This window comes from Mustelus asterias, chromosome 2 (assembly GCF_964213995.1).
Source record: "Mustelus asterias chromosome 2, sMusAst1.hap1.1, whole genome shotgun sequence".
Taxonomy (NCBI): Eukaryota; Metazoa; Chordata; class Chondrichthyes; order Carcharhiniformes; family Triakidae; genus Mustelus; species Mustelus asterias.
The window spans coordinates 53,951,904-53,978,451 of record NC_135802.1 but is presented as its reverse complement, the minus strand read 5'-3'; the positions used below and the strand labels follow the sequence as shown (position 1 = coordinate 53,978,451).

General features: G+C 43.1%; 1 protein-coding gene across 2 annotated transcripts in view; it reads right to left on the bottom strand.

The window, feature by feature from the left end:
* The window catches only part of cdk14 (cyclin dependent kinase 14), a 570,262-nt gene that overhangs the window by 112,988 nt on the left and 430,726 nt on the right, over positions 1–26,548 (bottom strand). For both annotated transcript variants that reach the window (XM_078235399.1, XM_078235409.1), the window contains one exon: positions 12,598–12,743. In XM_078235399.1, coding sequence (XP_078091525.1) covers positions 12,628–12,743 — 116 coding nt within the window. In that variant the 3' untranslated portion in view covers positions 12,598–12,627. The remainder of the gene's footprint in view (positions 1–12,597; positions 12,744–26,548) is intronic.

Below are 26,548 nucleotides of genomic sequence, written 5' to 3'. Positions count from 1 at the left end.
CCTGAAGGTGTTTTTACAAGGTAAACAGAGATGTTTCAACTTGCGAGGAGTCCAGAACTAGGAACCAGAAATCTAAAATGAAGACAAGAACCGAAGAGATAAGAGGAGAAAATGGAATGACAAGTGAGGCCTGCTCTGTCATTCAAGATGATCAACTTCAGGTTATGGCCCCATTCCCATATCCCTTCATTTCCTTAACACCTAACAATCTATTTCTCCTTTTCTCAGTCTGAAATAGACATCCCCTTATCCTGAGTCTGCACCCAGTTCTCGATTCTTCAGCCAGTATAAGCAGCCTCTTAGCCTCTAACATGCCAAGCCCTCTCTAAATTTTCTACGCTTCAATGGGATCACCACTCATTCATTTCTACTCAAGACTATATTCTCATTCTACTTCCATAGTGTAGAAGTAGGCCATTCGGTCCATCAAGTCTGCACCAACTCACCAAAGAGCATCTTATCCAGACTCTATTCCCGTAACCCCGATAATCTCCCTAACCTTCATATCTTTAGACACAAAGGGGCGATTTGCCACGGCCAATCCACCTAACCTGCACATCTTTGGACAGTGGGAGGAAACCAGAGCACCTGGAGGAAACCCATCCAGGTACAGGGAGAACATGCAAACTCCACGCCGACAGTCACCCGAGGCCGGAATCAAACTTGGGCCCCTGGCACTGTGAGGCAGCAATGCTGGATCACAAAGTTAACATGCAGGCACAGACAGCAATTAGGAAGGTAAATGGTAGCCATTATTGTTAGGGCGTTGGAGTATAAGAATAAGGAAGTCATGTTGAAATTATGTGGCCTTCAATGAGATCTCACTGGAGTGCCGGTCTCAGACCGTTTTGGTCTCTTTCACCAAGGAAGGACTTACCTTAAACTAGAGGGAGTGCAACAAAGGTTTATTAGATTGAGTACTAGAATAAGAGGACTGTCCTTTGTGGAGAGGCATGGTGGTGCAGTAATTAGCACATTTTTTTGGCACCACAGGTTTTCTGCACAAGAGAAAAAAAAAGATTGACAGCAGCAGACTGCTACCTGGTCACAGGATAAACCCCGAGTCTGCTGGATATAGTTCTGTAAGAAGTGTCATATTAATGTTCCCAATTAATACAGAGACTGTTGTGCTTAACACAAGATACTTAAGTACAGCTTTTTGGAATGATTTGTCTAACATTAATTAAATTACCTTGACAAAATAGAAGGCAAAAGAAAAGCACAAGAAACTGCTGCACAAAGGCATATTTTCATAATGAAAGGATGTATTAATTAGTAGCTGGCAATAGAAAGAAAACAGAAGAATCATTTCTACTCAAGACTATATTCTCATTCTACTTCCATAGATTCAATCGAAAGATACAAGTTTGGAAATTAATGTTGATAACAAAGAATAAACACTTCATGCATTTGCATCTTATATTTGCCATTCTGATTAAAGTGTTCATTTATTTTAAATTATTTGTTTATACCTTTGCTAAAATATTGGACAGAGGGGTGCTACATAAATGCGATGACGAGCATTCACTGGCAATTCTTGCCAATAATAATTTCTACTCTAGAGTGGAGATGTGAAGTGAAATGTTGTGTGGCCACACTCCAGGTACGGCACCTTGGTTCAAAAGGATCAAAGAGTCAGTGCGAAGGTCAACACACCTAATTCCTCTTTTGGATTTTCCAGTGATTAAAATGAATTCACGAAGTTCTACACTGGGAGCACAGCACAGCCTTATAGAATCGATCCTGTAGTCTAAAAAGCAAACAACAGTTATCTATCTCTATGCTGGTCTGCAGAATGAGTTCAAACACTGACAGTTAGTGCAGCCTCTGCCAGTGGCAGAAATTGATAGTTCCCCTCGACTTTCATTGAGATTTAAAAGTCTCAAGTTCTATCATCACTTGGCATTTTATTCAAGAGTTACTTCATCATTGCTAAAACCTGAGGAAATGCAACACTCAATGTCAGGACTGGCTACTCCATAATTCCCTGTGTGACTGGCTGCTTACATGTGGAATGACATCCATTTCAAAGAATAAAATTGCTTTCTATAATAATCAGAAAGGCCCTTTATTCTCTGAACATTTAGGTATTGTGATACGGCAACATACCGCATTGTATGTTGGCAGATTTCCCAGTCTCCTGTTGCGATTCTTTTATTCAGTCTCAATATGCAGTTTGTACTCGAGGCCTGAAACAGATCTAAACCTACTGGAGAGTGCCTGGGGTGGTAGGGGGTGGCGCAGAAGAGGAGGTTACTGATTTGTTTCAATCCGGGCTATCAATCTATCAATTAGCTATCAATTAGAATCTATCTTGAAGCAGAAAGTTACAGTGCATTTTTATTGCCTTACTGAATGTAATGCAGACTAAATTTACAAGTTTTGACCAATACAAGGCAGTGTCAAGATCTGCCATATGTTTGTGGAAAGTTATGCCCTTAATTCTGAAATGTTCACTCAGCCTTTGGGAAGTAAAAAAAGTGGTGAAATTGATCTTCAGCAACAGCACAAGACATCGAAGTTTTCAAAAACAAATCTAGATCAGTATAAAGCAGGTTACTGATACATCCTAAATATTTATGTGCTCGCATTGAAGACCAAATTCACCCCAAATAACTTTCCAAAAATGCCTCAAGTGATTTGTAGCAATAATTGTTTTTGACGTTCTGGCTATTAATACGTGGGCAAATGTGATTGCTACTGACACATGTTCGAAACAGAAAGGCTGGAAGCGGAGTTGTCTACAGAATGAGGCTGGATATAGAGCAGACTAAAGAGCGAGGGTGGCTGTGGGATAAAGAGCGAGGGTGGTTGTGGGAGCTACAAGCAAGATTGTAATTTAAATCAACCTGTTAAGATAAGCTAGAGCAATTAGTGTAATGTGAAGGTTACTAATTTGATAAAATAATACATGTAAAGTTTATATATTTTATGAATTGTATATTTTATAATCTACCACAAATACCATGAGTATTTCATCATTTAGATTTAGTGGGATCAAGTCAAAATTCAATAACAACAGACAGTGAAGTTAAGGGGTTCTTAATTTTTCATTAATTAACATCCAAGACATATAAGTGAAGTAAAACATTTAAGTTAATTGAGTATAGTAAAGTGACATCAATGCAAGTAGCTGACTGGTGAGTAGCTGGTGAGTGTTTATTATTGAATTACTTAGGGTACATGTGCACGCATCGTGGAAAGTGGCAGAGCAGGTTTGTAAAGTGATTAATAAGAACATAGGAACATGGAAAATAGGAGCAAGAGTAGACCCCATGCACCTTGTGCATGTTCTGTCATTCATAATGGTCTGAGCCCCAAATTTACATTCCTGCCTGTCCCATAGCAATGATTCACTGAGACCAAAAATCTATACAATCTATACAATTCCCGGCTCGGGTCACTGTCTGTGTGGAGTTTGCACATTCTCCTCGTGTCTGCGTGGGTTTCCTCCGGGTGCTCCGGTTTCCTCCCACAGTCCAAAGATGTGTGGGTTAGGTTGATTGGCCATGCTAAAATTGCCCTTAGTGTCCTGAGATGCAAAGGTTAGAGGGATTAGCGGGTAAAATATGTAGGGATATGGGGGTAGGGCCTGGGTGGGATTGTGGTCGGTGCAGACTCGATGGGCTGAATGGCCTCTCTCTGCACTGTAGGGTTCTATGATTCTAAAGGTACAGAATGTAAAAGCAAAAAAGTTATTATCACTGCAGACTTAATTACTAAGGGAGGAAGGGTGAAAATGGTGGAGGCACTAACCATGAGGTTAACAGAGGGGTCAGTGGGGAGGATAAAAGAGTGCAGCAAGAGCAAAGTGAGACCAATGGAGAGTATTTTTTTCTTTTCTCACTCAAAACTCTTAAGGTGCAAAATTAAAATTTTCAATCGTGTGACTGTAACAGGAAGGGTAAAAATAAGAGTATAAGAACAGAGCAGGTCCAGAGGCATTAATTTACTGGGGCAGTGGGTTCATCTGGTGCAGGGGAAATACAAGTATTGGCAAGATACAAGTCCAGGCAAAGATCATCTGCAACATGGATTCAAACAGTGCATTTGAGACAATTTCTTAGAGCACTATGTTCTAGAGCTAACAGGCAGCAGGCTACTCTGGATCTGGTAATGAGAAATGAGATAGGATTAATCAATAACCTCATAGTAAAGGAGCCTCTAGGGAAGAGCGATCATAACATGCTAGTATTTCGGGTTCAGTTTGAAAGGGAAGTGTGTGCTCTAGACTAGTGTTTTAAACCTGAATATAGGAATTATAAGGCTGTGAAAGCCAATCTTTCTGAATTTAATTGGGAAATTAGGTTAAAAGGCAGGACAGTGAAGATGCAGTGGCAGACCTTTAATGAGATATAAAATAACTCTCAGCAAAGATTTATCCCTCTGAGAAAGAAAAACTCTGAGGAGGATACATCATCTGTGGCAGAAAAAAAAGTTAAGGATAGTGTCAAATTGAAAGAAGCACCGTACAAATCTGCAAAAATTAGTGCTAGGGCAGGAGATAGGTCAAATTTTAAGAACCAGAAAAGAATATAATAGAGAAGGAGAAATAAGAGCACGGGAGACTGAACAAGTTTTTTGTCTGTCTTCACTGCAAAGGACTCAAAACTCTCCAAAGATACTTGCAAATCAAAAGATGAAAGGGGGGGGGGAACTGAAAACAATCACTGTAGCCAGGACCAAATGCCTGCATCCGCAGGTCTTAAAAGAAATGGCTAGGGAGATAGTAGATGCATTAGTTACGCTCTTCTAAAATTCCTTAGATTTTTAGAAGGGTTCCCACAAGATTGGGACATAGCAAATTTAAAACCTTTAATCAAGAGAGGAGGGAGACAGAAAGTCAAGTGAATCTTCTCTGAACTGTTTCTAATGCAATTATGTCCTTCCTTAAATAAGGAGACCAAAACTGTACATCATACTCTAGATATGGTCTCACCAATGCCTTGTACATTTGCTTCCCTAATCACTTGCAGTACTCACGTACTGACTTTTCGTGATTCCTATAGACCAGTTCGCTTAGACTATAGACCAGTTAGCCTAATATCTGTCATAAGGAAATTGCTGGAATACAATATTAAGGAAGTTTTAGTTGGGTATTTACAAAATCATGAAGCGTTCAGGCAGAGCCAGTAAATTTTTGAAAGGGAAATCATATTTAATTAATTTATCCGAGTTTTTGAGGAAGTAACAAGTAAGGTGGCTAAAGTGGAACCTGTCGGTGTGTTGTACTTGGATTTCCAAAAGGTGCGGCATCAAAGGTTACTACAGAAAAAAAGAGCACATGGTGTGAGGGTAATATATTAGCATGGATAGAGGATTGGTTCTCTAACAGGAAACAGAAAGCAGGCTCCAGTAGATCATTTTTGGGTTGGCAAGATGTGGCTTGGAAATGTTGGCAAGTGGAGTATGCAAGGGATCATTGCTCGGGCCCCAAATATTTACTCCTTTTTTAAGCAAGGACATAATTACATTAGCAGTTCAGAGAAGGTTCACTTGACTGACTCCTGGGATGAAGGGGTTATCTAATGAGGAAAGGTTGAACTGGTTAAGTCTGTATCCATTGGAATTTAGAACAATGAGTGGTGATGTCATTGAAATATAGAAAGACCCTGAGGGAATTTGACAGGGTGCTTGCGGAAAGGACGTTTTCTCTTGTGGCAGAGACAAGAATGAGGGGAAACAATTTTGGAAGATTGCTACCAATGCAACCATTCCATCTGCAGCCACTTCCTTTGACATCCCAAAGGGCAGCCATCAGGTCCAGGAGACTTCAGTCCTCTGCTCTATTTCTAGTGATTGGTTTAAGTTCCTCCCCTAGTTTTGCTTCTTCATTTTCCACTACGCTTGGGGATTTTTTTTGTGTTCAAAGTTTTTGCCATTAATAATCTTCCTTCACCCTTGAAAGGACCAATTCTCATTTCAGTTACCCTTTTCCTTTGTTATATATTTGTAGCAACTGTCTGTTAACTGTCTGTTTTTATATTTCATGCTAATTTTCCTATAATTTGTCTCAGTTATTTTGGGGTTTTTTTATTCATTCATGGGTTGTGGGCGTCGCTGGCTAGCCAGCATTTATTGCCCATCCTTGGTTGTCCTTGGAGGGCAGTTGAGAGTCAACCACATGGAGTCACATGTAGGCCAGACTGGGTAAGGACGGCAGATTTCCTGCCCTAAAGGAGATTAGTGAACCAGATGGGTTTTTCCGCCAATCGATAATAGTTTCATGGTCATCAGTAGATTTTTAATTCCAGATATTTTTAATTGAATTCAAATTCTAACACTTGCTGTGGCAGGACTACTAATTTTTACAGCATTGAAAGCCTTTTCTTTCAATATGATACCGCCCTTCATTTCCTTAGTCAGTCATGGATGGTGAATCACTCTGATAGAGTCTTTCTTCCTCAATCGAATACACCTTTGTTGAGAGCTATGAAATATCTCCTTAAATGTTAGCCACTGCTTCTCCACCATATTAATTTTTAATCTATTTTCTCATTTATACGAACATTCGAATTAGGAATCAGGAGTAGGATATTTAACCCCTTGACTGAGGCTGATCTGATCGTGGCCTCCAATTTCCTGTCTGTGCCCTTTACCCTTTGAGCCCCTTGTTAGTCCAAAATCTATCTATCTGTACGAACATACATTTATTTCTATTTGTGCTGTCAATTCAGCCATCTTGCCACAAAGGCTGCAGGCATTTAGATAAAGAGACTTTAATTGTCTTTTTACTGCCTTTGCCTACTCTGAATTTCTTTGCTGATGCACCCTAATGTTTGCAAGTTCTGTCCCTTCCTTTAACACACTGGTTATCATTACATCACACTATTGCCTTGTCCTTTTTCTTTAACTTTCCAAATCTCCCTTCATGTGAAGGAGGGGGAGAGAGGGTCATACCCAGGCACACCCACCTCCCGGCACTGCCAGTGCCAGGGGTTTCCGTGGGGGAAGTGCCACAGATTCTGTGTTGTGGGAGGGTGTTTCAGAGTTTATTTTTACATCAAGGTTACTTCACCAAGGTTAGGCTAAGAGGCCACGACGAGGAGGTGCCGGGGCTAGGTTGAGGGGCTGGGGTGAAAGGGCCTGCTCCCAGTTTCTATGTTTAAGTGAAACTCATCCTAAATCCTGGGATCTGGCATAGATTGTAACATTGTTTTTAAAACAGTATGGTGTCACCAAACATATCACCCCTGCCCTCTTGAGCATTCCAAAGAGATTGTGCCCTCCACAATACCCTGGTCCACTCCTCAGTCACCCCCATAACAACCCCCTCCCTTTTGTATGGCATCTTTCACCCTGGCCTGGTTAGGGACCAATAATATTTTATTTGAAGTAGACAAAAGTGGAGATTCAAGACACCCGCTTTTAAAATGAAATAGGATACCATGATTTTTGAACAAAATTTTTTTTTACTATACGTGTAGGAAGATGAAATAATTTACAATGGGTGGGATTTTATGGCCTCGCTCGGGCGAGCACGGAAATTCCCACCCGAGGTCAATGGAGATTTCCATTGACAGACCCTCGCCCGCTCCGATTCCATAGCAGACAAGGTGGTAGAATTCCTACCAATATGCATTTACACTCTAACATTCAGGGTATGAGCTACATGTAAATTAACAGATAAACTGGTTGAACACACATTACATAGTAAATGGCAGATGTGACCAAGACAGAGTCCATGGATTTCTCAAGAACCCACCCAGACAAAGTAAACACAAAATCAAACAATCTTGATGACATTCTGACTTACAAAGGATTCCCAGTTTGATGATTTCTTCTTGGAATTCTCTCCAAAAGTCACTCCCCACTTGGGTGGTTTTAAGAGTAGCCCATCTCACAGGGTTTCAACCTCGCCTTCTGGGACTCCTTCTACCTGGATTCCCAAGTACACTCCAACGCTGATTTAGAAGCATACTTTCAGATCTACAGCCCTGTCAAGCAGAGCATCATTTCTTCAGAGATATCTTTTGTCCCAGCTCCCCTCTTTACTTACCAAAATCTTCTCGCTGGAGCTTTTTAAAAAAAAAAATAACTGGGGTCTGTCCTAACCCTGCATTTGGGACACCTCTGGCTGGCAAGCTGCCTCAAACGGACCATCTCAAGAAGAGTTGTTCACTGAACCTTGAACTATTCTGGCAACATATCAAAACAGAGCGCGGGTTCCAACCTTGTTACGAGGCAGCAACATTGGAACATCCTGTACCTTAAATATTACCATCTCCACAGACTTCTAATTTAGCATCCACGAACACACAAATCAATGGATTTTATTACAACAAATCTGAAGGAGTTTTCATTGTTTACTTCACCTTCTACACTACCAGCTGATGATAAAAAGAACTGTGTCCCCGACAGGTTATGAACTTCCACAATAGGTAGGCCAACCCTGTTCTGAACTCGCATCATTCAGTGTTTTAATAAACTCTATTATAAATCTCTCTGGCTGCAACCAGCTCTAATACCTTGACTCAAATACATTCACAATGGGGTATCCTTGTGATCCAGCATTCACTTTTTAAGATTTGGCGGGAACTTTACATTAATCTACCAAAGCCTCTAAAACCTTTGAAATCCCTTCATATTTTCCAAGCAATTTAAAATTTAATCCCAACTCGAATGCTGTAATTTTAACTTCATTTACCAGCATTATTATTGTATATCATGTGGTTTCTAAAGCCAAAAATGATATCCAGCTGCAGAGTGACTTATATTCTTTTGCTGATTTTATCTGTTTTTCCAAATACAATATATGCAAATACATTCATTTCCACGTTGTTGTTATTCAATCTGCTAAAGATGCATACTTGTAAGTCTCCGTCACCCATCATCCTTGTGCTTGATCATTTGCACTGGGGCTCCATTGCCATGAACTCATTTTTAAAGTTCTCATTCATTTGTTGTAATGATTTTGATTCTCTCAATTGCTATAACTTCCTCCAGCCCTCCAACGTTTCTAAGACTCTTGCAAAATTATGACGTCGGATCCATTGCCCAACTGCTTCAGTTCACCACTGGTGGTACAGCCTTTCTGACCTGAAGCTCTGGAATTCCCTCCCTAAGCAATTCCCTATCTCTTCATCTTGATCTCCCTGCTTTAAGACGGACTTCAAGGCCTTCATCTTCGACCAAGATTTTGATCACCTATGTTTCGTTCATTGACTGTGTGTCAATTTGTGTCAGATTATGCTCCTGTGAAGTAGCTTGGCACTTTTTGCGACATTAAAGGTGCTATATAAATGTAAATTGTTGTTGTACCGAATACGACACAGTGGAGAAGTATCTTTTGTGGTCTGCTGGGCTAAAATGCTATGTCCAGGTGAAGGCAGTATGGGTGAATTAATTCCAAGGACCAGAGGTAGAACTGATCCAGTACGCTCCCACCTCCATCCCCAGTTTGGTGAGAAGTGCGGTTTTCTCAGGGACAGGGGTCTTAATGACCCTGGAGATGGGGCTGCCAAGCAATTTGCGGGCAGAGGAAGGAATAGCAAAGTGACTTGGACGAGGTTCTGGCCCAAATTAGCTGCGGCTCTCGTCCGTGCAAGGTCCTGAATAAAGAAAGACAAGATCTTTATCTTCAAGTTTGGCCATGACGAGTGATGAGCTGAGACCTGGGATAGGGCAGGGAAAGGCTGGCTACTGAAATTTCACTGCTAATCAATAGATTTATTGTCAATTTTTCCGTCAAATAAAACTGTAGCAGTGCTGTCACACCTTTTCCCCACCGTGCTGCAGCTAGTCATCTTCAGAGAGTTCCTAACAATCTCATGAAAATCTCAGCCGGTTAGAAGGCGACTTCTTAATGAGCTCCCTAATGACCTCAAAATGCCCAATTAATGAGGTGGGCAACCTTTCTCACTCTTCCCCCATGACCCAAGAGATTTGATCAGAGTCAGGAATGGAGGTGGCAGACTGACAAGTAGGCCACAGGCACATTTTATTTTTGCAATCCTGCTTCCATTCTGCTCCAATTTGGGACAGGAAAATCTGACCATAAATTACTGTAGTCTTGTTCACACCCATGTATCTAATGGATTAAAAAGAGAAACTGCAGGAGAAGCACAGCCCTTATGCCTGAACTGAAGATGGTATTTCCATTGATCTTAGGCACTAGATTCTATGACCCACTTTACAATGAGAGTGTGCCATCAGTGACTGATACATAGCGGGTGATTTCACATCTATATAAGGTCGTGCGGTCCTGGGCCGAGGTGGATGGCAAACACCAGGACCAGGCTCACCACAGTGTGAAGGCAGGGAGGTTTCAATTTCTGAGCCTGGCATGCAATGGCCCCCTCTGCCCAAAACCGACACAAAGTTATAGTTGCCTGGTCCACAAAGCAAGTTTGGATATTGGGTGACAAGAGGCCACCGCCAAGCACTCAAACATACAGTCCCTGACATTTGAGTAAATGGTTCTGAAAAGGGCCTGCTGAGGCCAAGAATTAAACCCCAAGGTATTTTTAATGAGGCTGCTCCTCCTAATCAATTAAGGAAACAAATAAAAAGTTTATAAAATTAACTTTCTGGGTCACATCTGCATCTGGCTCTTTGACAACTAGTTGGCCTGGCAGGAAAACTATAGCAACTGCCCCTGGTAGTCGGTGTAGAGAGGAATAGAGGTAATGTTTCAGCTTGATGACTTATCCTCTGAGTATTCTGGTAAAAGATCTGAAATATTAACACTGTCTCTCTCTATCTAAATGCGCCCTGACCAGAGTGTTCCCAGCATTTTCCGTTTTTATGCACAAAGTGGAGGGCAGTGTTAAAATGAACAGATTCTAATGGGCCTCTAATTTGGAAATGATTGAGAATGTACAAAGTAAGCAGAAGATGAGCAGTAAACAAAACTCCTGACGATTACTCTTCCACAACCGCCAGTTTGATGTAAAGATGATGAGGTAGCGTGGGCCCCTTTAATGGGTGATCCTTCGCAGGCCGCGTGATCAGGCCAGAACCAATGGAGAATGAGCACTTGAACCTGGACCAATTGGAAGTGCGGGAACACATTCCTTATGGCTGGAAGTCTTCAGTTGTGTATAATTGTGCTGCCAATTCCTTAGTTGTACATAATTCTTCTTGGTCAATAAATCTTTTAGTTTGTTACTTGCCACCGATTCGCTTTGACATACTACAGGTGACAATAATGATTTGAAGATCCACATTTTTTGAAGCATATTTTGCAATTACAGACAGAGCCCTCATGCAAAATAATGAGGAAAGCTCCAAACTATTATACAGTAACACATTGAAATGCGACTATTCAATAGGACAAAGCAGTCTATTAACACATTCAACGACACAAGAAATCACATCCTTAACATGCAAAAGCACGATAAATATTTGATCAAAAACACGAAGGAATGGCGGGGCCTTTTACACTTTAACCTTGTAAATCTCATTCTGCATGTACTTCTCCCATTTGCAATTCACAGCCCACTTCATTCCTGTCACAAGAAAGACATCAAATGACAAATAATTGCAGTGGTTCAGTGCAGCAAGCTGAAACAATGGCCTACCCCAATAAGAACATTCAATCATAACCCGAGAAGCTGGATCAGAAATGTTAATGTCAGCAATAGCACACCTGGAATAAAGCCAGATGTTTCACCATCAAAACTTTTGACAGACAATTAATTAAAAAAACATTAAACTTTGACCACAAAACTGAGGTTGAGTCAGGTGATTACTAACAGAGGCATCTTTAGATCCAACGAGATCAGAGTGCAGATCAATGTGAGGAACAATTGAGTTCTACAGAGGAGAATTGGCAAGGGATTGTGCTGTAAGTGACATGGGCCACAATTGTCTGGTTGTGCTCCACCCGACACAGAACATGTTAGAGTGGAGCAGGGCCGGAGAATCCTGGGTGAGTGGTTTAGCATGTTCTGCCTCAGTGCAAAACCTTGATGGTATCTCCCACCGCTCCTGGATGTAATCTGATTCCCACCCACAGCAAGAACTGGGAGGAATCACTACTGGTGTCCAAGAATGGCCATGCCTGGGGGGGGGCATTGAAGTCCCCGATGGGGACAGGGCAGGGGTGGGGGAGTATGGAAGGAAGAAGAGATAGAGAGAGAAGGGCAATAACAGGACAGGAAGGGTAGGATACAGGAGTGGAGTGGAGGGGAAATGGGAGTGAGGGCAGGATGGGGGAAAATGAGAGAAAGTATTATCTGTCCCATTAAAGGTTACAAGATCTAATTTACTGTAAACAGGCAGGTTCCGAGGCAATGCACCCATTAATTGCTATTGGTTAGGAAATGTTTGCTAATTCCCCACTCCAGTTTTCATCATAAAATGACTCTTTTTCTTTCTTTTCTACTTTTGATATTTTGAAGAGTGACATCTGTGGCTTATACAACCAAATGGTCAGCTTATCTATCTGCACGGTTCTTTATTGAACAGTTATTGTGGCAAAACCTCTGGTTTTAGTCTCATAATAATCTCAGGTTGACTCTTACTGGAGAATATAAATTATTTGCATACAAAAATGCAATTCCTAAAACTAAACACAGCCGATTGAAGTCATTTGTTGACAGGGTAAACATGTGCTTTTTGAAAGAGTCATGCTTAAAGTATTATTTTCATTACCTTTGTACTGGTAGCAGGAACAAGAATTCCTCAGTGCCTGTGGTTCAAAAAGCTTTTGCCATGGCTGTTACTTCTCCCAAAGACCTTTGAACTGTCACCTATCTCAGCCTGCAGCTTCACAGTGGGCACGGTGAAAACAGAAGACACTGGTGACGGAAGAGAAGAAGTACACAAGTCAAAATAGCAACATCACTGGGATGATTTATTTATCCTAATTCATAGCAGAATTGAGCATCTAATCTAATTTTTCCAAAGATTTCATCAATACTTCAACATGGCAAAGGAACCTTTTATAAAAAATAGAAAATGCTGGAAATACTCGGCAGACCCGACAGCATCTGTAGAGAAAGAGACAGAATTAACGTTACAGGTCTGTGACCTTTCATCAGAACTGGGAAAAGTCAGAGATGGAATAGGCGGTGAGCAACGGGTGGGTGGGACAAGGACACAAAAGCAAAGGTTTGTGATAGAGATTGAATGACACAAGAGTTGGTCATACAGGACCAAAGGTAATGGTGATGGGACAAGAAATGAAACAAAGAAACAAAAGATGTACTTGGCTAAGCTGCTGACTGCAAGCAAAAATGGGAAGAAAAATGCAAAGACAGGAAACAAAATGGGTTAGAGTTCATAGTCTGAAATTGTTGAACTTGATGTTGAGCCCAGAAGGCTTCAAGTGCCTAACTGAAAGATGAGGTGCTGTTCCTCAAGCTTACACTGAGCTTCACTGGAACAGGGCAGCTGGCTGAGGTCAGAGGTGTCTGCACGAGAGTAACATGGAGAATTAAACTGGCAGGCCATCAGAAACTCAGGATCATGCTTGCAGACCAGAGCATGTTTGGCAATGCGATCACCCAATCGGTGTTTGGTCTCCACATTGTAGAGGAGACCATACTGTGAGCAGCGAATACAGCAGACTGGATTGAAAGAAGTGTGCCTAGATTACTGCTTCATCTGGAAGGAGTGTATACTAAAGGAGGAGTGGGGGTAAAAGGACAGGTTTTACATGTCCTGCATCGGAATGGAAAGGTGTCATTGGAAGGGGATAGGACGTTGGGCATGGATCATAGAAGGAACGGTCCTTTCAGAATACTGAAATGGGAGGGAAGGGAAGGGAAGGGGAGATGTTTTGGGTGGTGGGATCACACTGGAAGTGGAAGAAATGACAAAATGATCACTGAATATGGAGACTAGCCGGGTGAGGAGAAGGGGAAATCCTATTCTGGTTCTGGGAGGGAAAAAGGATACAAATAGAAATGTGGCAGACACATTGAGGGCCCTATAAACCAAGATGGAGGAATCCTTGGTACAGTCACCTCAGAAACATTGTAGTGGAAGGTTGTATCATCAGGACAGATGTGATGGAGACTGAGGAAGTGGGAGAGTGGAATGGAATCCTTACAGGGTGTAGAGTGTGAAGTGTCATCAAGATAGCTGTGGGAGTTTGTGGGCATGTAATGAATATTAGTTGAGGGTCTATCTCCAGGAAGAGACACAGAAATATTAAGGACGGGAAGAGTGGGAGATGGACCACGTGAAATAGAGAGAAATGCAGAAATTGGAAGCAAAGTTGAAGATTTCAATTACGAATGACAGCAGGGCCTGGCACTGATCTGGTGATCAACGTACTGGGAAAAAACAGGTTGAGGGAGGGGGCCCCCAAATAGGGCTGGAATAAGAAATGTTTGACATTTACTGCAAAAGGGTAGACATTAGACAGGACCCATGCAATTACCCATAGCAACACCTTTTGTTTGAGGAAGTGAGATGAGTTGAAAGAGAAATTGTTCAGTGAGAAAACATACACAGCCCGGTGAGGCAGGGTGGTTGTTGATGAGCTTTGGTTGGACTTCTGTTCCAGGAAGAAGCAGACAGCCCCAGATCATCCTGGTGAGCGACCATGGTAAAAATAAGACTGTTTGGGTCAGGAAATTGGAAGCTTTTAAAGTGACAAAGGGCATCAGAAGAGTCATGGACATAGGTGAAGAGAGACTGGTCAAGGAGAGAAAAAAATAAGTCCACACCAGAAGAAATCAATCAAATGGGGCAGGAATGGACTGAAATGATAGCTCCACCAGAGCAGTCCTGTATATGGATCTTGGGAAGGAGGTAGAAGTGAACCGTACAGATTTTGGGAACTATGAGATACAAAGCCATCAAGGGAAGATCAGCAGAGAGGTCAGTAACTGTTCTGGAAACAATGGCTTGCCGTTCAGTGGTGGGGTTATGATCCAGAGTGAGGTCGAGGAACAGCATCTTGGCTTTCAATTCATCACTTTACAAAACATTGGGTTCAACAATTTCAGACCAGAATCTCAGTCTCATTTGTTTCCTTTTCTCTGCATCTTTTACTTTTCCTCTCAGTTTTGCTTGCAGTAAGCCACACACCTGCTCTAAGCATATCTTTGATTTAATTGCTTTTTGTTTTCTGTCCCAGCACCATTCCCTTTTTATCCTGTGGGACTAACTCTTCTGTCATTCAATCTCATAGAAGTCATAGAAACCCTACAGTGCAGAAGGCTGCCATTCGGCCCATCGAGTCTGCACCGACCACAATCCCACCCAGGCCCTACCCCCATATCCCTGCATATTTACCCGCTAATCCCTATATCCTACACATCTCAGGACACTAAGGGGCAATTTTGCATGGCCAATCAACCTAACCCGCACATCTTTGGACTGTGGGAGGAAACCGGAGCACCCGGAGGAAACCCACGCAGACACGAGGAGAATGTGCAAACTCCACACAGACAGTGACCCAAGCCGGGAATCGAACACAGGTCCCTGGAGCTGTGAAGCAGCAGTGCTAACCACTGTGCTACCGTGCCGCCCAGCATCTCTTCTGTTTTCAACCTCACAGACCTTTCTTTTATCCCTGTCCCACCCACACCTTGCTTAAAACCTATTTTATCTCTTAACTTTTCCCAGTTCTGATGACAGGTCACAGACCTGAAACATTAACTCTGTTTCTCTCTCCACAGATGCTGTCTTTGATTTTGATTTATTGTCACGTGTTCACATAGTGAAAAGTACTGTTTCTTGTGCGCTATACAGACAAAACATACCGTTCATAGAGAAGGAAATGAGAGAGTGCAGAATGTAGTGTTACAGTCATAGCTAGGGTGTAGAGAAAGATCAACTTAATGCAAGGTAGGTCCATTCAAAAGTCTGACAGCAGCAGGAAGGAAGCTGTTCTTAAGTCAGTTGGTACGTGACCTCAGACTTTTGTATCTTTTTCCCGAAGGAAGAAGGTGGAAGAGAGAATGTCTGGGGTGCAGGGAGGTCCTTAATTATGCTGGCTGCATTGCCGAGGCAGCGGGAAGTGTAGACAGAGTCAATGGATCGGAGGCTGGTTTGCATGATGGACTGGGCTATGTTCATGACCTTTTGTAGTTCCTTGCAGTCTTGGGCAGAGCAGGAGCCATAGCAAGCTGTGATACAACCAGAAAGAATGCTTTCTATGACGCATCTGTAAAAGTTGATGAGAGTCATGGCAGACATGGCAAATATCCTTAGTCTTCTGAGAAAGTAGAGGCATTGGTCCGGCGCATTTCAAAACATTTTCCGTCTTTGTTTCAGATTCCCAGGATTCTCAGTATTCTGCTTTTCCTTTATAAATGTATTCAAGTATACATAGGATAATTTGGTGTCTCAATTAGACTCATTTTGCACTGGGAATGCAATTTACATCACCTTGTCACTTATCTGCAATGTCATAATGACTCTATGGTGTTCCTGCAGAATCAGAAATACTTTCTCCAAAGCTGAGACCAAAATCCTGAGAGGTATTTATTTCAATGATATTGAAAGCCACATTTCAACACTGACCTGTTATTTTTTGTATTGTATAAAATTTAGAAGCATGGTACTCGTACAAGATTTACCCTCCAATCATTTTCTACATCATATAGGCTTGAAAGGCATTTATTGTTATTTCATAAGCATTCTAGCTTATTTTTGCATTTAACAACATTCAACTCTCACATCGCACCGGGTCAGTGCCCTTCACCATGGTTGGTGCTTGTGAAAGTTCATGGAGAGCTGCTGATTTCAGCCAGGCTGCTTGGAGGAGGATTCAAATCATGGGCAAAGGATTGCGGGAGGGGCAAACAATGGTTACCATCCACCATTCTTCTCCACCTCCGAGCAGGCTGATAACAAAAGTCAGCAACTATCAGACTTCTTAGTTGGAGAATGACAAGTGGTGTCAAGTAGAAAGTGGGGTGGCAAAGAGGAGGACGTTTGATTCCAGATTAAAGCAAATTGCTTCTTCTTTTTGAAGACATAAACTGGTTCCTGAAGATACGATTTATATAAGCATGCCATGGTTAACTGTCTGTGTACTCTGATCAATTAATGAAGCATAACGCACACAAATAATTTTTAAACATTCCAGGGTGTTTTTGCCAATTATCCGTCGAAGAAATGGGAAAATCCATCACCACCACCAGGACAACACTAAATAATTGGGATGGTAAAAATCATGTTCTCTGTGCAGGGAGAGCGAAACAGATAAGATCGTAACTAAGCAGAGAGATACATTGGCATCTGGATAGTTAAATGTGGTCAAATTTCATCTTCGTGCTGTAATTATCTACAGGAAGCAGAATGTTACTTCACTACATCTAAACATTTCTCTAAGCATGTAGCATTGCTTTTATTTAAAAATATGTAGATTTTCATCTTTGGTCTGGCCTTCAAAAGGATTTGCATCAGTCACTGTTTAGAGCTCCACACAGACCCATTCTGGAAATGAATATCACCTTATGGTTATGCTTGTGCAAATAACCTGCTGCGCACTGATAAAAGGATTAATACAGCAAAATTCTTAGTATGGAAAATAACAAATTAAATTCTTATATTAAAATTACCACCCTTGAGGTATTTTCTTTCCCAATTTTAATTCCCCTCTGGTGCTCTGCAGAGATTGTGTCTGTTAATGATTGGAACAAGCATTTCTCTGCTGACAGCCTGTTACAGTGTGATAATACAGGAGCATTTTTGAAAAAAAATATAATTATACACTGACAGATCCGGGTTTGTCCGCATTACGATAACGAACTGGCAACTGTGTAATGTGTCCAAATTAGCCGAGATGTCCCATTACAGTAATCAAAATGCGTGGGGCCCCATACATTTAACAAAATTCTGGCAATCCCTGACTGTCCTCCCGTGAGAGGAGGATTGAGATGTCACAACACAGCATGGATCTGGTTCATGCCTTTTACCCAGTGAGAGGTGACAGTCTAATGCCTCTCACTATCATTTCTATTTGTGTTTGAAACACTTCAGCTCAAATGCCAATTATCAATATAGCTGTTTATCTGGGCTGTACAACTCAATCCCCATTGATGCCATGTGTTAAGCCAGCCAAAATAACAAAGTACAAAAGCCTGTCACACCACACTAATGAAATCTTAATTATGTTAATCATATTGGTTAGAATTCTACCCCTGTATAATATCCCAGTATTCTAAATAATCTACAATGTATCTAACTACGCAGGTATCCTTGTGTGTATCCTAAATATATAAACATAATGTGTCAATAGCATGTAATAGAATAGACATTCCTATTAAATCAAAAACAGACTAGTATTGCATATGGTCATAATTGTATATAAAACAAAATGATAAATAATGCATTCTAAAACATTAACATAAATGCTGAAACATAGAAACCTTACAGTGCAGGAGGAGGCCATTTGGCCCATTGAGTCTGCACCGACCACAATCCCACCCTGACCCTATCCCTATAGCTCCACCTATTTACCCTGCTAGTCCCCTTGACACCAAGGGTCAATTTATCATGGCCAATTAACCTAACTTGCACATCTTTGGACTGTGGGAGCACCCGGAGGAAAGCCATGCAGACACGAGGAGTGTGCGCAAACACCACACAGACAGTGACCCTTACCAGGAAACGAGCCCGGGTCCCCTGGCGCTGTCAGGCAGCAGTGCTAACCACTGTGCCACCATGCTGAAACTAAAACAGAAAATACTGAAAAATCTCAGCAGGTCTGACAGCATCTGTGGAGAGAGATTAGAGCCAACGTTTTGAGTCTGGATGACCCTTCGTCAGTATTTTGCCTTTAACATAAATGCTGGTTCCATTTAATATTTTAAATATTAGGCTGATGATTGACATGAATGATATTCATCATACTGGCAGACAGAACCCAAATGGGCCCCCTCTTGGTGTAAATATCTAGCCCTGAACTTTGTCACTGACCGTGCCCATATTTGTGAGGTCAGAGGGAAGGTCATACAACTTGCATGACTTTGGGGGGGGGCAAAGGGTTCATTTGGGATTCCCCCCCCCCGCCCCACCAAAGAGTCCATAAAGTCTGGCAAAGAGTCGCAGACAACAGAAGGGTCTTTTCTCCTCCACTTGAAAGAAAATAAAATATTTTTATTAAACAAAATGGAGGTCATGAGGGTTGGGGTAGTGGTTGTCAGTGTTGGTTGTTCAGAGATTAACAAAATGGCTGCTATGGAACTCCAATTGAGCTCCATAACTGCCAACTGGCTTGTTCTCACCATATATTCAAATAGCAGGACATGCAATTATCATGCTTCCAGCTCTTAGTGCCAAGATCTGTATTCCCTCTCTAAACCTCTCTCTCCTCATTTATGGCGATCCTTAAAATTTGCCTCTCATTAAGCCTTGTTTGACAATGTTACTGTGAAACGCCATGAGATGGTTCACCAATTGACCAAGTTAGTGTTGTGGTTGCAGTGGACAAATGTAAACTCTCACCTGACAGACTGAAAGTTATAGGTAACGCTACAGCTCAGGTCTTGCCAGCTATTGTTCATACTTTACTGATGATCTCAAACATAAATGAGTAGAATGCAACTGCACCCTTAGAATTATTTCTGCTTCTGAAATGTAAGACATTACAGGGCCAATTTTTCATAGAATCCCTACAGCACAGGAGGCGGCCATTTGGCCCATTGAGTCTGCACCGACCACAATCCCACCCAGGTCCTATTCCTGTAACCTCACGCATTCACCCAGCCAATCCTCCTGACACTAAGGGGCAATTTAGCATGGCCATTCAACCTAACCCACACATCTTTGCACTGTGGGAGGAAACCGGAGCACCCGGATTAAGCCTATGCAGACACGGGAAGAACATACAAACTCCACACAGACAGTAACCCGAGGCAAGAATTGAACCCGGGTTCCTGGCGCTGTGAGGCAGCAGTGCTAACTACTTTGCCACTTGGCCCATATTGCCTGGCTGTTAATGAGAAACCATGCACCTCAGATGCCCCATGCCAGGCCAAGTAATATTGGACAGTGTTACAGGATTGCAGCAGCAGGTATGAGCAGGGCCTTCTGGTGGAGACGGGCAACTGAACACTCCAATTTAATACCAAGATCCTGGGGGAGGAGCAGGGATAGAACTTAAAGATGAGGTCCATTTGCAATTCTTCAGCTTCTCAAGACCCCTGCAAACCTACTTAGCATCAGGGATTTGGGGACAGCAACACAAGGACAATCTTCGGCCACCCCTCTGCTGGGAAAGCACACCGAACACAGGGGAAAATGAGGCGGAAGCCAGGAATGACCCTCTTCCATGTGTTCACGTCACCCACCTAGCTTGGCAACTTGCCTTTTTAATGAGGGCATTAGCACATGAACAGGGAGCATCCATCATATGCATGCAGAGTAAGCAGATCAGGAGGACAATCAGCACATTACATCAGCACTGTCATTTTGGGGCTCAATGTTCCAGCCAATGCTCTCGCACAACCTCAGAGCTGAACATGCATTTGGCAGCAGGAAGGTCGGCACAGCAGCAAGCACTATTGCCTCAGTGTCAGGGACCCTGGTTCGATTCCCAGCTTGGGTCAGTGTGTGTGGAATTTGCACGTTCTCCCTGTGTCTGCGTGGATTTCATCCGGGTGCTCTAGTTTCCTCTCACAGCCCAAAGATGTGCAGGTTAGGTGCATTGGCCATCCTAAATTACCCCTTAGTGTCCTGGGATGTGTAGCTTAGAGGGATTAGCGTGGTAAATATATGGGGTTACGGGAATCGGGCTTCGGTAGGATCGCTGTGGGTGCAGACTTGATGGGCCGAATGGCCTCTTTTTGCACTGTAGGAATTCTATGATTCTAAGTTCACCCAATAGCACTTATTATCTTTTATAAATCAAACCAGACCATATTGCATACAAATGTCAACTAATCACACTGTACATTCTCTTTGTGCCTTTGCATGCCTAGTGCTTTTGCACATTGCTACACAGTAGCTAAAAGATGGCTGATGAAAGGCTGCTGACTTTCACTGTGGAGATTGTAGGTGGTCCTGCAAGACTATTTTGAGCAGCCCTAGCCCTGGAAGACTTGATTCTGGACTGCACCACCTCTCAATGGATGCCAGCAGTCTGAGTTGGCTGGCTGAAGGCAGCAGTAAGAGCAATAGTGAAAGGAAAGCTGGTTTGCACTCCACAGATCCATTACTACTCCCTCCACATCCTACTCTGGCAATCCTCGTGACGTGTTGGAGGCCAAGATGCCTCCACGAGAGCCACTGAGTGCTGATATCTGCAGCTTAAGATGGCAACAGCACGCGCTTGCAATGAACTAAGGCAGCCTGGCCTGACTTCCGTCTGAGATTCAACTGCAGCAAAAAAGCCTAGGATGGCTTCCGCTGGCACTGCAATGGAGGGTGAGACATCAGCAGTTACACACTGCAACCTGGTTGGGTCCTAAAGTGTGCTGATCAAGGTGGTCACCACCACATCCACAACAGAATGGATGGGTTCCATGCTCTTTGAAAAGCTCAGTGCCAAGGTTATGGCCAACCTCTCTTTCACATTGTCATGTTTTACTTCCCCCTTCCAGTCCATATCTCCCAGTCTCTTTCTGTCAGCATGGCTCCCCCCTCCCCCTCCCAGTGTGCGCCTCCCCCCCTCCCCCCCCCCCCCCCAGTGTGCGCCTCCCCCCTCCCCCTCCTAGTATGCGCCTCCCCCCTCCCCCTCCCAGTATGCGCCTCCCCCCCTCCCCCTCCCAGTATGCGCCTCCCCCCCTCCCCCTCCCAGTATGTGCCTCTCCCCTACTCCTCCCAGTATGTGCCTCTCCCCTACCCCTCCCAGTATGCGCCTCTCCCCCTCCCCCTCCCCCTCCCAGTATGCACCTCCCCCCCTCCCAGTATGCACCTCCCCCCTCCCCCTCCCAGTATGCACCTCCCCCCCCTCCCCCTCCCAGTATGCACCTCCCCCCCTCCCCCTCCCAGTATGCACCTCCCCCCCTCCCCCTCCCAGTATGCACCTCCCCCCCTCCCCCTCCCAGTATGCGCCTCCCCCCTCCCCCTCCCAGTATGCGCCTCTCCCCCTCCCAGTATGCGCCTCTCCCCCCTCCCCCTCCCAGTATGCACCTCCCCCCCCTCCCAGTATGCATCTCTCTGTCTGCATCTCCCACTCTCTCCCACTGTCGACGCTTGGCTCTCTCTCTCCCTCTCTGTCTGCATCTTTCCCTCTCTCTCTCCCAGTCGACGTCTCCCCTTCCCTCTCTCCCTCCCTGCGTTCCTTTTTCGCTCGCTCTCAGCTTGCATTTCTCTCTCTCATTCCTTCCTCCAACTAGTGGTGGACGGTCGTTAGCTCAACGCTGTCTCCCTCACAATCTGCACTGAAGCTGTTTGTTTAGCAATGGGAGAGGGGGCACCAGGCTTTAGAGAGTCATGTTTGGCTGCAAGCCACGATGCCAGGAGAATGCCTGTGCATAAAAGGGTCTGCCTGATTGAAGGGAGATTTGGTAGCTTAAAATATTTTACGAGGAGCTTAGAACGAATAATTGCTTTTTCTTACTTATAAGAGCCCGTCCAATGTTCATTTATGATGCATTAAATTAATCTAAAATTAAAATTCTCAAGGGGTGGGATGCAGTAGCAAGGTGTTTAAATATTTTTGTGAATATTTTAAAACTGGATTTTAGTGGATGATACCCAAACTGGAACTGCAGCGAAGGCAACATGCCTCACTTCAGGCGAAACAAGTAATAGTAATATTTTTAATCTAGTTTTCATATTACCATTACACAGTGTTTCTGTGCCTGGTGGCAGCCTGTCACTAGAGGTTATTGCTTGAGGGGTGCCTCTCCGCATCAAACATGCCTGACCAGGAGGTTCCTCCGGTCTTACTGGCTGCCCTAGGCATTTTGGAAAGATCTACAGCTTGGGAGTGAACCTGTTTGGCCATGTTGTGAACACACTTTCCATGACCATCCAGGTCTTGGAATGGGACTCGAACCCGGAGCTTCTGGCTCAGAGACAGTGAATGTACCCACCGCACCACACTGCACCTCCATTCATATCACCATGACTTAAATGTCAAAATGGACAATACTTTCCTGTTCCCAGCACAAAAAAAAATCAGTACACATTTAATTTATTATGTGCTCTCTTATCACTGATGGAACGCTGCTGTCTCCAGAGTGCCACATAGGACCCACTGGTAAAATCTGTTTGCAGGAGCTGTCACTCAATTTACAGAATGAACCTTAGGAACTGACAACTGAAGCTTCCAGAATATTCACACAGAATCGCTGCAGTGGTGATTGATGATTTGGATATGCAATTCCTATGCCCAATTTTAAATGAAATGTGTCAATTTTTCCAAAGTTTGATTTGCCAGTAGCCACATCCGGTATAAATAAAACATATCCTGCTGTTGTCAGACTAATGATGTATATAACATAAAGCACTCCTCTCCAAAAGAAATAAAATATACATCACAAAAAACGCAAATAACTTCTTCAGATAAGACTGTAATTTTTAAAGAAAAAGCATATTTGTTGCCATCTGTAACCCCATGCTCCTTTGAACGCTAAGTGCTGAACTGCAAGGGATCTCTGTATTGGCTAATGGACTGTCAACTTTGAGTCGACGCAGCTGGACTGTGTAGGTTGCTCTCTATCTTCCAGTGCTCCAGGCAAACAATCAGAGTGACAGGCAAGAGGTACGTGACTGATGCAATGCTGTACTTCAAATGTCAGGAGCGCAATGCTGATTTGTATACCTGGCCTACACCATGCAAAACAAGGGAAAAGATTCTGTAAACAGTACAAATGCAATGGATTACCAACAAAGGATTCTGAAATCTCACACCTTGAACGCAACGATACAATATTTTGTTTATGGCTCAATCATTAAATTTGCGGCAACATTATTTTTATGTGGTTCGCACAGACACCACTGCACAAGGGTCCATTGTATTAAAAAATCAGAGAACTAGATCCGGTGGGAGTGCTTATTTCCTGTCTTTGATGAGCTCAGGTGGTATAGCATCACCACCTGGAGCTCTGCCAGTGGCAAGTGAGTCAATAGTTTTGTTAAGTTGCCTCATTGTGGATTCAATATCCATGTCAGGCCAACCCTCTATGGTGTGTGTGGAACATTCCTGGTGGTGCCATTTTCCTCAGAGCTTTTGCCGTCTCTGTTGGAGGGAGGGGGCAATGCAAGGATTGTGACGTTGTATAAGAACAAGGGCGACCACAGCAATTGCAGCTCCCTGCGATATTGTGGGAGAAATATTTGCCCATATTATCCGGAGGCAGATTTTAGCTCAATACATCTATCACAAATCCCCTCTCAGAACTGGAAGATCCACATTCTACACAATCCTCTCCATCTGGCAACTGCAGGAGAAATGCTGTAAACAAACAGACCACCATATATTGCCTTCATTGATCTTAGCATGGCATTCCACCATGTGAACAAAAGCAATCTATTTGAGCTGCTAAAGAAAATTGGCTGTCCATAGAGTCAAATAAGTTTACAGCATGGAAACAGGCCCTTTGGCCCAACTTGTCCATGCCATCCTTTTTTTGTTTAACCACTGTGTACAGTTCTGGTCACCCTATTATAGAAAGGATATTATTAAACTAGAAAGAGTGCAGAAAAGATTTACTTGGATGCTACCGGGACTTGATGGTTTGAGTTATAAGGAGAGGCTGGATAGACTGGTATTTTTTTCCCCTGGAGTGTAGGAGGCTTAAGGGTAATTTTATAGAGGTCTATAAAATAATGAGGGGCATAGATTATCTAGATAGTCAATATCTTTTCCCAAAGGTAGGGGAGTCTAAAACTGGAGGGCATAGGTTTAAGGTGAGAGGGGAGAGATAAAAAGGGTCCAGAGTGGCAATATTTTTCCACAGAGGGTGGTGTCTGGAATGAGCTGCCAGAGGTAGTAGTAGAGGCGGGTACAATTTTGTCTTTTAAAAAACATTTAGATAGTCACATGGGTAAGATGGGTATAGAGAGATATGGGCCAAACGCGGGCAATTGGGACTAGCTTAATGGTTAAAAAAAAGGGCAGCATGGACAAGTTGGGCCCGGACGGCTTGTTTCCATGCTGAAGATCTCTATGACTAAGCTAGTCCCAATTGCCCGCGTTTCCAAGTGCGGCCTTATCAATGTCTTGTACAATTTCAACAAGACATCCCAACTCCTGTATTCAATGTTCTGACCAATGAACCCAAGCTTGCTGAATGCCTTCTTCACCACTCTGTCCACCTGTGACTCCACTTTCAAGGAGCTATGAATATGTACCCCTAGATCTCTTTGCTCTGTAACTCTCCCCAATGCCCTACCATTAACTGAGTAAGTCCTGCCCTGGTTCAATCTACCAAAAAATGCATCACCTCACATTTATCTAAATTAAATTCCATCTGCCATTCATCAGCACTGGTCCAATTGATCTGCTGAAGCTACTTGGTGTAATTCCTCAAGGGGAAAGGCCAGCTATGATGGGCAATATCAATGTTTCAAGAACTGCTGTGGGGGTTAAATAGTGTTGCATTCTGGCGCTGACACTGTTTGTATATTCTTCTTTTTGCTGCTGTCATATACCCGAAGTTCATCTACTCACCAAAACCAATGTAATCTGTCCTTGACACCTAAGATGCAAGACAAAAAATTCACCAAGTTCTCATCCGAGGATTGTTCTATGCTGTTGATGCCAGACTAGCATTTCGTACTGGGCCACACCTTCTCAGTGGTAAATGGACAGACGCTCTCATGTCTTTGAAGCATTTGGTTAAACCATTAACATTAGGAAAATGAATGTCATGGTCCAGGAAGTTATCATACCATCATCAATCAGCATTGGCCATGTGCCAGTGAAGGTTATTCATAGCTTCACATACCTAAACTCCACAATGACCAACAATCTGTCACTTGGTACTGAAATCAACACATACATTACAAAAGATGCAGCAACAGTCCAAGCTGAGTAAGAGTGTATGGAACAGCAGCAGCCTGACCAAAAACATTGACCTGTAACATTAGCTGTGTTTCATTCTACACACATTGCCTGACACGCAGATTACTTCCAGCATTTCAATTTTTATTTTGGATTTCCAACATCTGCAGCATTGTATCTTGGTTAGGTGCATTGACCCAAACAGGCGCCGGAGTGTGGCGACTAGGGGAATTTCACAGTAACTTCATTGCAGTGTTAATGTAAGACTTACTTGTGACTAATAAATAAACTTTAAAAACTTTTACCTTACTTTGTACGCCAAACTGTGAATCTGCTGAGGCTGTGCTTCAGTGCACTCCTCTACAGCACTAAGATCTGGACAACATGTGCTAAGCAGGAGAAAATGTTGAATAGGTTCCACCTTCAGTGTCTCAGACATTTCCCGTCAGCACAAGTTCACCAACTCAAATGCTCTGGAGCATGCGAATTTCATCAACATACACTCATTAGTTATTAAGGCAATGACATCTAGGCTGGCTCAGTCACATTCATCAGATGACTGATGGCCATATATTCAAAGACCTTCTATACAGTCAACTGGCCATTCAGTCATGACCTGCGGGATGTCTATACCTCAGCTACAAAGAAATCTGCAAGTAAGATGCGAAGATGGTAGACATTAAAACAGGCAACTGGGTGACAGTTGCTGACATTCATGACTTCTGGAGGCTGACTGTTCAG